Here is a 14,192-nt window from a genome sequence, read left to right as displayed (position 1 = left end):
ACTGTGATCAGTAATGGTACCTTAACAGCACTCCTGCTCCTTGACAGCTGAGGAGGTGCTATAATGCGTTACTTCCTTTTCAGTGCGGTGATAAGGAGCACCTCACTGAAATGCATTAGTCTAACGCCTGATGCGTGGTACTTAGCATGGCTGGAATGTGTAGGACACAAAGTGGTCTAATTTCCAAGTCTAGAAAGTTGATAGATTCCCAGCTGTCTTCTAATGATAAACACATGATTATGATAATTTTTATGAAAGACATGTGGTAATCCATAATTTCTTCTGTATTGTCACCAGTAAGCAATATATAGTCTACAAATCTGTTCCACAGTACGTTTAGAACACAAATCACACACTGACCTCGCAATATACAACAGTAAATAAGAGAACTTCACACCACTTCTCTACATTTCAACTCGTACATAAGAATATTCTGTATCCATACTTGTATCATTCATAATGTTAACCGTAAGGCAATTTGTATTGTCTCTAGTGAGATCAGTTATGTCATTTGCGAAGTCATCTGTTTCATCAAAGGTGAGGTCATGAACATTGAACTTAAAATGTTAGTTATGGCTTGCAGGGCAGGTGTGAAAGCTGTTGTTTGTGGAGCTAACTACAAATGTGGGATTTTAAGGGGATTGTCGGTTTTATTTCATAACCATGACTAATCTTAAGAAGTGCATTTTTAAGTGAATATGTATTGTGTAAAATTGTTCTAACTTGTGGATTTACCAGTGTGTGCTTGCTTGCATTTCATGTAGCCACTAGAGGAGATGGTGTACAGTGGAAAATATAAAACTGGGGAACAGATTCTTCGCTTGACAAATGAAAGATTTTCAGTTCCAGAAATACTCTTCCACCCGTCAGATATAGGCATTCCAGAAATGGGAATTCCAGAAGCCATTGTGCACTCCGTTCAGAATCTTCCTGGAGGTAGGGGACTAAAATATTAAAATTTGAGCAATTATTTTTTTCTTTGCATTTTTTATAAAATCTTTTTATTAATTTTGTAACATTAAAAGTCACATACATTTTCCATTTATCATTTTGATTATTCGTACAATGTTTCATCGCAATATTAGAGGAGAAAGTGGTTACAGTCATAATACGCCTATACCTCGCTCTCCAGCGTGCTGCATTTCCATTTCCACCAAGGGGGATATGCACAGGTTGCCACGGTGTACATTCCATTTGCCCCATTTCCTATCCTATTTCCTCGGACATCCTCGTGATTTAAATACTTCCTTTTCTGCGATCATACACTTATCAAACTCTCTTACCCACAATCGGGGAGAAGACTCACTTGCCACCCCCACCCCTCCGCAATCTCGCGCTCGACAAGGGTGTAGTGTGGTCAGTTGTTGTTCCACCTCCGTGAGGTCAGTCAAATTTGAGCAATTTTAGGTCCACACTATGTTTAAAACATTTTGAACATGATAGAGAGCTACGAAACACTGCCATTTCAGGTCTAATATAGTCCATAGCACTGAGGCTTTTACTCTGTTTTGACAGACTGTTTGGAAAATACAATTATGGCTCTTACATAATTTGTTACAGTTTACTCACTCTGATATGCCAGTCAAATTTAATTAAGAATACTACATTGAGGTTTGGTCCAGTTGTTGCTGATCATGGTTTTTCCATATTTGTGGGTGGTTGGGTAAAACATGGTTCTATGTGAAGATATTGAATAACTTAGATGAAAGCAAAACTTTAAAATAAGTTAGTTTGAATATTATATTCGAAAATTCGTGTTTAAATTGGAAAGTGCAAAATATTTGCAATACCTAACAGATGTTTGTTACAGCTATGATTTTTATTGAAGTGCTACTTATTTTATTCTTATTTTGTTGTACATTTGCATTTGCCTTTAAGTTCTTTTGTTGTTTTGCAGCTTTAGCCTTATGCAGGACCTTTTACTAAATTCATTGCTACTGTTGAGAAGACAGGGTGCTCTCTGAGCCCCTCAAACAGACTCACTGCCTTTTGACTTTACATACTGCTTGTTGGGTGGCACCCCATATGCTGCTCATGTCTCTCCCCTGCTTTCTAACCCAAAATACCATCTCTGTTTTCCCCTTTATATCATATTATTTTGATTTAGGAAACTATATACTGTAACACACCCTCATCTTGTAATGGAATTGTCACCTGAAGAACCAAGCAGTATGGACCCAGAATTGCAAAAGAAAGCTGTGTTTTAAAAAAGGGCATGCATTACAAACACAATTTTCTTCAGGCTTCCAAATGCACCAGGCTAGATGCCAAGCTGAGGAGTGAGACTAAGTACCCCCTTCTGCAATCCAAGGATCTCTAAAAGACGCACTGTAATTCTCTACTCTGAGACTGTCACCTGACTCTTATAGGGTACTGCGCCCGGAATGTCTCCCGGAGGGCATTACATTCCATTGATATCGCCCCTTTTGCACAATCCTCTGTATTCCTAACGCTGAATTGCACTGCTCTTTGCTAAACCCCAGTGCATCGCCTCTTCTTGCCAACACGCGATTGGGGGGTACCCATGGGGACTTCCAGCATCTAGTCAATAGTTGTTTTGCTAACAGTAGACCTAAATCTACAAACTGGTAAGTCACTTTAGAGCTCCTAGGTCTGAGGTATAAGCCTAGTATACACTGTTCTTGTGTATGCCAATGGTCTGCACCTGTTAACTCCAACAGTGTCGCCCCCAATGTCGGACCAATAGGCTTTCAGTGAAGGGCAAGCCCACAACATATGCTTAAGATCTATGTCCCATGTGTGGCTTCGGGGGCAGCCCAAGGAGGCTGCGGGAACATAACGTTAATTTTGTAAGATAGTCCCTATGGAATATGGAAATTTGTATAGATTTAAATTGCGAGTTATGGGAGATCTTTGTGGGGAATTGTAAAAGAAGTGTCCTATCTCAGTCATTTATATCCCTGTTCAGATCCTTCTCCCATCTGGCCCTGAGAGGGTCAGGCAGCCTATGGGTGTGTTCAAAATCAGAGTGTGGCATTAATTCTCCATCTCCGAGTAGAGAGCCTAAGGACGTTAACCCTTCCTATTCCCATGGGCGCAGTGCCGCAGCTGTTAGAGTGCCCAATGGGGTGGGGAGGCCGCACAAGGTAACATTAGTGGCATAAGGCGTTGGGGACGCAGTATATCTCATGGCGACCTTCCAATAAGAGAGGGCCATGCGTAACAAAAGGGACCCCACTGAGGGTATAGGGGGGCCAGGGAAAAGCACCCTATGCAGCTGTCCTCTATGAAGCATTCTGGTGGTGTACCCAATTTCTTCCAGGTTGTGACCGGCCAGCCAATATGCCAGCCTCTGTAGCTGTCCAGCTGTACAATAGGCATTAAGGTTTTTAGCACAGTTTTTAAGCATTGGATTAGCACATTGCCATCCACACCAAGCTAGAAGGGGACAACGTATTTTGCTGTTTCGACATCAAAGTCTTTAAGCACAGGATTAGCACAGTGCCATCCATGCTGAGATCTAGGTATTTGCTTTCACAATTATGCTGATGATACTCCGCTAGTCTTTTGATAGCGACGCATCCCAGCAGTCGATCACAGGTTAGTATCTGAGATCGTCTCAAAGGCCTAGAATTTAATGACTGACAAACTCTTAAGTTTGAATGCTTTGAAAACTGAATCTCTCACTGTTGGTTTCAATTACTGACAGAAAAACAGAGTGCATTTTAACAGTCTTTCACAGTAGATAACAACATAATTGAAGTTACAGACCAGGGCAAGATGCTAGGAGTGTGGCTTGATAAGACCAACTGGTAGGTGAATGCTGTGATACAGCCCTCAAAGTATCATCATTTTTTGAAGAACATACACCAGTTTCCAGTACAGCAAGACCACACTACTATTTCCAGTGCCATTATAGGGGCTAAACAGATTGTTGGAACACATGGACTTCCAAAACATCAACCCGCTTGATGCTTCAGTACAAAACATTATATGCTATTTGTGTCATCTTCAACGTTCCAACCTAGCATACACATCTATCCGCTTACATCTTGCTGCAATAGCTGCATACCTCCAAAATAGGCAGCATCTGTCTCTTTTTCGAGTACCTGTCATTAAGGCATTTATGAAGGGACTCAAAAGAGTTATTCTACCGAGACGTCCACCTGCCCCAGTGTGGAATCTCAATATTGTTCACACCAGACTAATGGGTCCACCTTTTGAACCAATGCACAGATGTGAACTACAATTTCTTACATGGAAAGTGGCTTTTCTAGTTGCTATCACATCATTATTATTATTATTAAATTAAATTTATAAGGCGCACAGCTACCCGGAGGCTTCCCGGCGCACGGACGGTATGCAGATAGAACGGAAGAGCCGATTTACTGGCTGAAAAACCATTCAGACGAGTCAGTGAGATCCAGGCATTAACCATAGAAGAACCCTTTTTGCAAATGCACCAAAACAAGGTTCTTCAAACCAACCCTAAATTCCTTCCTAAAGTCATTTCTGCCTTTGACATTAATCAATCGGTTGAGTTACCTGTTTTCTTCCCTCAACCAGATTCAGTGGCAGAACGTGCTCTTCACACACTAGATGTCAAAACGAGCACTGTTGTATTACATTGAAAGGCCAAAACCTTTCCGTAATACTAATCACCTTTTTGTGGCCTTTGCTCCACCACACAAGGGCAATGCCATATCAAAATAAGCTATTGCAAGATGGATTGTAAAATCTATTCAAATATGCTACGCAAAGGCTAAAAGAACATTACCAGTTTCCTCTAAAGCACCCTCTACACGTAAACTGGGGGCTTCTATGGCATTCCTAGCGCCTATACCCATAGACGACATATGCAAAGCTGCAACATGGTCTACTCTTCACACATTCACAAAACATTACTCAGTGGATGTGTTAGCAACACAACAAGCTAGAGTGGGCCAGACAGTTTTACAGACACTATTTCAGACTACTGCAACAGCTACAGGTTAACCATCACTTTGGGAGATAACTGCTGTACAGTCTATGTGAAAGCATATGATCTACAGCTCATATGTCTGGAACGGAAAATGCTACTTACCAGTATGCATCTGTTCTCGGCATGTAGAGCTGTAGAATCATATGCGCCCACCCGCCTCTCCGGGTACCTATACCTGTTAGTTATATCTTAATTTCGATACATACATTCATTGACATCTCCTTCTAACTACTCTACCTGGCTCCATTATCACCCTCGGCAGGAAAACGATCTAACAATGAATTCGATGCCCATGTGCCCTATCACCTAAAGGAGGAGTCACCTACCTCGTGGCTGGAAACACTTCTCTGAAGAAAAACAAAGTGCAAACATCCGGACCCAACACTAGATGGCGATCAATGCAAAAGCATATGATTGTACAGCTCTACATGCCGAGAACAGATGCATACTGGCAAGTAGCATTTTCCTTACTTCCTTCCTTCCCAGATTTTACCCCACTGGTGCAGGCTACCAGGAAATAATTTCTGCCGGCCAAACACCTGCAGCAGGCAAAAATCCCGTACACCATGCTGTACCCCATGAAATTGAAAATATTGCAAGGCGGCCAATCTCACTTCTTCACTAATGCGAAGGCAGCTCCTCAATTCACAAAGCACATAGGCGGAGAGAGGCAGTCTCCGCGTTCCACTCAGAAGTCTGGATCCGAACCTGGTCTCTGTGATAATGATTGACACATCTGTCTCCTGCAGGTATTATTTGGCAGATCAGGGAAGGACGCCTCAGGCGGCCCACACTATTTACAACCATAGTTGATTAGGCTTATTTAGATAAAATGGTTATAAAGGGCAGCTCTATTGACATACGCAGGACTTCGCGGTCCCCTGCACTATACTAATTGCTTGGCCACCCTACCTCAAGTGTAGGGTAGTACGCCGGCATCTCAGGCCCCTGCTGGGAGAACTCACATGTTTTGCTCTGTTTGCATATAAAGGGTTAATGTGGGGAGGAGGAGAGGAATGGGGATCACAGCCTAGTTGGGGGTTGGTGTGGGAGGAAAGGGGGCTGGGGAAGTTCGCAAAGTGGGGTGGTGGGGGGAAGCAGGAACTTGGTGGGCATTTGATATAGATCACACAAGTAAACACGATCACAGGCTCCGGGACCCGGCACACGCACTATTTACCATGGGTACCATACATCACTTTGCAACTATGGCACAAGGAAAGCTCTGCAATGCAGGTCACTTTCGCTGTAGCACAAGGCTGAGACAATATCCAGACAGATGACAGCTGTAACGTTCATTACATGGAACATTCGAGGTCTCAATGACCGCAGGAAGGCTAGACTTGTGCACTCCTATTTGATTAGGCATGAAATAGACATCTGCTTCTTACAAGAAATGTACCTCAAAAATACCATAGACCCCAAACTCCATAACAGGTACTAGGGAGAGGTATACTCAGCCACATACTCTAATTATGCTAGAGGCGTAGCAATATTGATTATGCGAAATGTTGGCTGGCAAGTTACCCGAGAAATACTAGACCCAGATGGTCTATTTATATAATTTTAAGAGGCACACTGGTGACTACCCCAATAGCACTTGGTGCAATTTATGACCCAGCGTAGATGACCCTGAATTTTTTGACACCGTCTGGGCAAAAGTCACATTGCTTGGCTATGATACAGTGGTGTGGGGGGGATTTTAATGTAATAATGAGTGACTCGCTTGATCGAGTAGGCTCCTCCCGACAGCTGCACCCAAGAGCCAGTCACAAGTTGCACTCCCTGGCTAAAGATAACAGTTTCATAGATATCTGGCACAGCTGGCATCCGGAAGCGTCGGAGGGTACATGCATTTCATCACATAACAGTGCCTGGTCCAGGCTGGACTTCTGGCTTGTCACTGGGGATGTTGCAACCTGGACTACAGACACTCGCAACATGCCACGCACACTGTCGGACCATGCCTCTGCCCTGTTTAGCTGGAACATTCCACAGGCGATGGTCCGAGCATTCTGCTGGCGCTCCCCCACAATGCTTTGTTAGATACGGTGTTTAAGGAGAAGATAGGAGAGGAACTAGCACAATTCTTCTCCTTAAATGAGGAGACTGTGGCCTCCTCTTCAACGTTATGGGAAGCTTGCAAAGCAGTGGTAAGGGGAGCATGCATAGCTAAACAATCAAGGGTGCTAAAGTTCATTAGGCAGATGCTGGCCAGACTGGAGCGAGACATGCGGGATGCTGAGCTACTGTATTATCGGACTGGCGCATCGATGCACCTTGCCACCTTTAGAGAGAAACTGACTAAGTACAGTGAGGAGGTGTGCAGGGAGACCCACTTCCTGGGTAAGCATGTCCAAGTCAAGCGTTGCTTTGAGGGAGATCGCTCAGGCAGAGGACTAACGCACACGTTCCTCTGCCTACATCACTGAGCTGCTGGACACTGACCCTCACCCAGTAAGAGGACAGGCTGCCACACTCCAACTGCTGGGGGACCTTTATACTACACTCTACACTGCCACGCATAGCGACCCCAGCCCGAGCTACTGACCTGCCTGGATTCAATAGAACTGGTGTGGCTGAGTGAGGCCCATCGTGCGTACCTGCACGATCCCTTCACTGCCGAGGATATCGTTAAAACCCTAAAAAAAGAATGCCAGGAGGCAGAGCCCCCAGACTTGATGCTCTGACAACTTCTTTTTACAAGACGTACGCTGCCCAACTCACCCCTCCCCTTCTGGCAGTCTGTCAGGAGTCTCTGGAGTGGGGTTTACTTCTGCAGACCATGCGTGAAGCAGTGATAATATCAATCCTAAACCTGATAAGCCGGCTAACTCATGCGACTCCTACCTCCCACTGTCACTTATTAACATAGATGCCAAAATTCTGGCCAAACTACTAGCCACCAGGCTACAACTGCTCCTCCCGCTTATGGTCAGGCCAGACCGGTCAGGGTTTATCCTGGGCAGATCCACCACACACAACTTGCGTACTTTCTTCTCCACGCTGCACCAGTTAGATCCGCAGCCTTCATAGATGCCACAAAGGCGTTGGACTCCCTAAAGGGGCCATAACCGTTTACCATATTACCGAGGCTCGGTCTCAGCTCAAAGCTCATTCAATTAATCCATTTGTTATATACCAAACCTACAGCGCAATTGAGAGTGAACAATCTGATATCTGATCCCTTTCCAATAACAGCCTGAACCAGGCAGGGTTCCGAACTGAACAACCTCCCCGCATTAAGGGAGGTTGTTCAGTTCGGAGGTATGTCTGGTATAGGCATCAACTGGGCAAAGTCGAATCTTCTTCTCCTGACTGATGCTGTAATCACAGTTGAATTTAATTTCCCATTGACTTGGGCTAAGGGACCGATCTGATATTTAGGGATCTGGCTCAGTAGAGACGTCCAAGAGATCTGCCAAATGAATTATGGCCAATTCACAAATTAGCTGGAAGGCAACTAGATGCCTGGTCGAAACTGCCAATATCCCTGGCTGGAAGAATTGCCATAGCCAACATAGTGGTTCTGCCAAAATGTCTATGTTTGTTTGCAAACATTCCACTGCCGCGAACGCAGACGCTCCTTGATGGTGACTCTCACATGGGCAGGCAAACAGCCACGAATAAACTGGGAGCTCCTAACGCTGCCACTTGCGCAAGGAGGCATGGGTGCATCGTATCTTGAATTATATGCTCAGGCCCACTACCTGCAGTACTGGGTACATCCGACCCCTTTTCAACCGCATGCAGCTGTGGAACAGGGCGTGGCAGTGCCTACACCGCTGCAGGTTGCCTTATATCAGACATACAAGAAGACAGGTGATGAGATGAACACAGTGTAGTCCCTGTGTTGGGCTTGGGAGGGACTGCGAAAATGCGCAAACGTCCAGATGTTTTACATGCCAACAATACCACTTGCGCACCATTCACTCATTCCTCCTTTACATGATAGAGGAGATATACAGCGCACACATCAGATGGGCTTATACACGTTTAATGACGGACCTATACCCAGACAACTCATTTTTGACTCGACCACTGGTCTCTGACGGTTCCCGACTGTCACTAGCTGACCTATTAATATACTATCAACTCAGAGCCACATATAGGCAACTACACTCCTCTTTTCCAAACACACCGCCTGCTCCGACTGCACTAGAAAACCAATCCATCACCCCGTAAGCTGATCACACGTCTATACAACATTACTTAATCAACCTCACCAGTCACGACGTCCAGTGCGGTAGCGCAATGGCGCACAGACCCGCCCCCTACAGATGAACAATGGGCATATTGCTGTTCTCCACTTACAAAACTCTCATGAACTACAAACTAAGACTCATACACTTCAAATTCCTCCATCGCGTATGCCTAACCCCCCTAAAGTTCCATAGAATGAGTTTGAGGCCAGATGTGGACTGCTGGCGATGCAACCATGCACATACCCCATTCTTACACTTGGCATGGGTCTGTCCATGTATATCCTGCTACTGGAATGGGGTGTATGTGACTATACAGGATGTTACAGGTCTTTGCTTAGAACGCACGGCACTTGTAGCGCTATAGGGATTAGTTAAAACTGCTACTCCTACTACGACTCGCTTTGCCATCATGATGATGCTGCTGCTAGCTGAGCGGAGAATAGCAATGCACTGGGGTACATCCACGGCTTCTCGAATAGACGCCTTGATACATGACATCACCTATTGCCAAGAGCAGCTAGCGGCCCACTGGAACATAATGCCTCAAGCATCTAGGACCAAAGACATATGGAGACTTTTCACAATGTGGGTAAGCATGAGACCCACAGACGAGCAGAACACTACCCAACACTGGGAGAGTAGTCAACCCTACACTGCTGTTAGACATGATGCTGGGGCGAAACCGTAAAGTTGAGGGGACAAAGAATTGTACTGCATAATCAGTCCGTAATTAATCATAGAGGTGCACTGCTAGGCACACACTCACGGTATCAGATGCCACCTGAGAGCTCACTTATTCAATGCTGTGCTGTCTGATGTATAGACTATTAGTGTGTTGCTGGTTGAAATAGTACGTGATCTACTTCAGCGCAATGCTTCTTATGTTATAGTCCACTGTTACTCTACATGTGCCTGTAAAACTGTTTGCTAATATTACTGTGTCATTGCCATGGCATGTTGTGCGCAATGTATGGGGAAAAAAACAATAAATAAAGTTGTAAAAAAAAAAAGAAAAGGATCCAAAGTGGTGTCCAGTCAATTTACCGCTGGCGGATCTGATGCCGACTGCACCACTCGACCTCGCTTCAAGGACGGCCCTGTCTAAGAGCCCGCCTCTGCTGACGCCACCTGAGGCGCAATGTCCGAAGCCTTCTCTGGACTCATGACTGACACCGCATCCATGGGTTGCCACACCCCTCCACTCTCTGAAGTCTTGACACATGTATTCCGACTCTGACCTAAAAACCTCCCAACCTCATGCTGATAATGATGATGACGATGATACCCTTTATGACAAAAAAAACTATTTCTTGGTCTATAGTATGCCAATTGGCTGCACATCTCTCTTGGCAATAGCCTTTTCTAACTTATCCCGACTATTGGCAACAGAGAAGTCTGCCTCCTTCCCAGCAGTGATTAGGAGAGCGGCAGAGATTTTAGCTCTCACCCTGCCCACAACGGAGGTGAAGACGAACGTTTTAAAGGAGGTACTCAGCCCAGGCCAGACAAACCAACATCTGATTCCATTCAAAGAGGCCCTAACTGACATACTGGTTGGCACCTGGGTGAAGCTAGGATCATGCCCTCTTGTTAATAGAGAAGTGGCAATGTAATTCCGCTCCCAGAGATCCAGATTTTCTCCTCCAGCACCCAACTCGGGAGAGCTTGGTAGTACAGTCATCCACAAGTCACCGTAACCCAAATGCCTTTCCTACAACCCCTCCTTACAGAGTCAAACCACTTGGAAACTTTTGCCAAGCATATGTTTTTCATCCTCCTATCATGGTGTCAGGTCCTTGCATACTACTTACCTCATTGGGAGATGCTTGCATGCCAGCTAACCTGGAAGATAGATGACCAACCCTGCAACGCTTCATTATGGATGGCCAGGATGCAGAAAAGTACTCCCTGCAGTCAGGCTTGGATGCCACTGACTGTCTGGGTAGGGCAGCTGGTACCAGCATAATACTTTGGCATTATGCCTGGATTTGTTACACAGGCTTCTTGTCCAATGTCCAACAATCTTTCATGGACATGCCATTCGACATCTCTAGGCCAATGGCTCTTAACCTTTTGACTTCTGTAGACCCCCACTTAATCAGTACTGTAATCCGGGTACCCCCACTGAATCATTACTGGAATCTGGGGACCCTGATCGAAGCAGTTTTGATGATTTAAACAGCAAGACAATACACAAAAACATGAAAACATTTAATAATGAAGCCAAATACACAAATTGTGACATTTCAATGGGAAGGTTTCAGCTTTTCTAAATTCAATCGTCCATACTATATTCTTTTTGATGTGCTTTCACTGCTCTCTCTGATCAACTGGAGGATACTAAGTTAATTTTTAGTCTCCAGTTGCAAATGCTTTCAAATTTATAGAACAATTTTCAGTTATACATTTTGATCCTTTATATCTGAAAGAAACAGTTAGTTATAGATTCCTTACCTTAGAATTACCCCCAGGCGTCAAACTGGATCCGGAATGTTTTTCATCAGCAGTACCCATGAACGTCGAAAGGTGGCGTCGGTCGACTCCACGTTCGTCGTTGGTGTCGTGGTTGCTGGGATGACGTTGCGGTAACTACATAGACGCTGCCCTCGCGTGCTGACGTCAGTTCTTTCTTTTTCCGCACCAGCCAGCGCAGATCCGGAGAGAGAGGTACCTCCAGTCACTTTTAGACTGACTTCTTGTCTACACCGTTTTTGAATCTTCGACTCCTGGTGCACATCAGGGATGCTTCAAGGCTTGCGGTTCCTGTAGCCGACTGATATCGGTGACGGATCCGCACCGCATGTGCCTGTTTGGCTGGAGCGCGACCACCACCCCAAGTCATGCTCCAACTGCCGGACCATGAATCCGAAGTCTTTGCGGGAGCGGTCCCGAAAGCTTCTCGAGGCCCGGCAGTAGGCTCTGCGCTGCTCGAGGTCCCGGTCACGTGGGAGGTCGAGGGACCAGTCACGGAGTCATTATCATCACTCTTCTTCCAAGTATTCGCACTCGGGGTCAGGTAAGTTAAAGCACAAGAAGAAGTCGAAGAAGCATCATCGCTCTTTGACTTCTCCCCATCCGTCGGACGACGCGACGAGGGATGTGGGTGGTGCCTCTCCTGCGGCTCTGCGTGCGTAGCCTGAAGGGTCAACTCCGGGTTTCCCTCCCTTCCGGGGACCTGGAGCGACCCCTGTCCAGCTTCGCCAATTTTATAAAGCGATACATACCATCTTTGGGCAGGCCGACTCCGCCGGCGCGCCTTCAGGCCCCGCGGACTCAGCTGGGGGCCCTGGGCCTTCGACACTGGTGGCTCCGGCCCCGGCACCGCAGGGTCCCCTCTCGGATCCAGGCCTGGATGTGGTTCAGCAGCGGTTGACCTTATTACACCTCCCCCGGCTCCAATTCTACTGACACCACGTCCGCAGCCAACGCCGGTTGTGTCCCCAGCCAGCTTCGACCCCGGCCTCCATCCCGATACGGAGCCTGACTGGCGTCAACCGACGCTGGATCCGATGCCAATTGGTACTTATGTGCCCTTGTTCTACCCTGGCTCTTTTAGACCAGATTGGCAGCCAGAGGAGGGTCAGGAGTACTGGGTGGGTTCTGGAGACCCTCTGACTGGCCAGTTGGGCTATGAACCGGACTGGAGAGAGGAACTGGGGGAAGCCAGTGGTTTGGATACCTCGCCAGTCCTTGGCATGTTGTCTCCACCTACCGTGGCCAGGGAGGAGGGAGCGCCTTACGCCGTGGTGTTGCGTAGGGCAGCCAAGGCTCTCAGCCGCGAGCTACCTACGGTGGCAGTCAGGACTAACCTCCTGACAGTGGTGCTTCAACCGGCAGCGAGCTCTTCGGAGCCCCTGCTCCCATTTAATGAAGCCCTCACCAACATCCTTTTGGGGACCTGGTCCAGGCCCAACACAGGGGCTCCTGTGGATAGGATGATTGCCCGACGTCACCGGCCGGTTCCGGGCAACCCAACTTTCCTCTCCCAACACCCCACCCCTGAGAGCTTGGTGGTCCAAGCCTACACCTCAAGAGGCGAATTCCCTAACGCACCACCTGATAGGGAATCCAAAAAGCTGGACCATCTTGGGAAGATGTTTTCTTCCTCCAGCTTGGGACTGCGGTCGGTAAATACCGCATTTCTGTTAGGGCTTTACACCCACTCCATGTGGGATACGGTAGCGCAAGTGCTGCCCCAGTTCCCGGAGGAGGCCCGGGCCATTCTCTCCCGTGCAGTGGCCGAAGGGAAGAGTCGAAGCAAAGTTTACCATCCGCTGTGGGCTGGATACTGCGACTCACTAGGCAGGACAATTCCCATGTCGGTAGCCCTTCGACGCTATGACTGGTTGAGGTCGACTGTTTTTTCAGGTGATGTCCGATCCACTCTTATGGACATGCCCTTTGATGGCCGTCGCCTATTCTGCGATAAGGCAGACAACGTGCTGGAGCGCTTTAAGGACTCTCTGGCTATGGCTAGGTCCTTGGGCCTCTTCACCACCCGCCCTGCGCAGTCTGCCTTTCGCGGCTACGGAAGGGGTGCCCCGCCACGTCCCACCCAGAGCCACAAGCCAGCCCAAGCTGTTCAGCCCCTGTGTGGCCAGGGACGTGGGAACCACCGCCGTGGTTCTGGGGGCCAGCGGGCGAGCCAGTCCACCACAGCCCCCTCTGCAGCAGCCTCCAAACCCTCCTAGTCCGACCTTTCAGGGCCACCAAACACCAGTGGGTGCCAGGATTTGCCATTACCTCTCCCACTGGCGCACCATCATGTTGAACAGGTGGGTCTTGCAAATAGTCCGAAGGGGCTACTCCCTCCCCTTCGAGACTAGCCCTCCATCCTTGCCACCTCAGTACCATCCTATGTCGGAGGATCATCTGGCCCTTCTCCAACAGGAAGTTTCAGCACTCTTAGCCAAGGGAGGCATCGAGCGCGTTCCTGTCCCAGAAGTAGGTCGTGGTTGCTATTCCCACTGCTTTCTGGTGCCCAAGAAGGACAAAGGCCTGCGTCCTATCTTGGATCTAAGGAACATCAACCGCTTCCTCCGGAA

General features: G+C 47.3%; 1 protein-coding gene across 2 annotated transcripts in view; it reads left to right on the top strand.

The window, feature by feature from the left end:
- Positions 1-14,192, top strand: part of ACTR6 (actin related protein 6) — a 312,465-nt gene that overhangs the window by 238,688 nt on the left and 59,585 nt on the right. For both annotated transcript variants that reach the window (XM_085600663.1, XM_085600672.1), the window contains exon 9: positions 765-936. In XM_085600663.1, the coding sequence (XP_085456789.1) occupies positions 765-936 (172 nt within the window). The remainder of the gene's footprint in view (positions 1-764; positions 937-14,192) is intronic.

This window comes from Triturus cristatus, chromosome 1_2, assembly GCF_964204655.1.
Source record: "Triturus cristatus chromosome 1_2, aTriCri1.1, whole genome shotgun sequence".
Lineage (NCBI taxonomy): Eukaryota > Metazoa > Chordata > Amphibia > Caudata > Salamandridae > Triturus > Triturus cristatus.
This window is presented reverse-complemented; position numbering and strand designations above follow the sequence as displayed.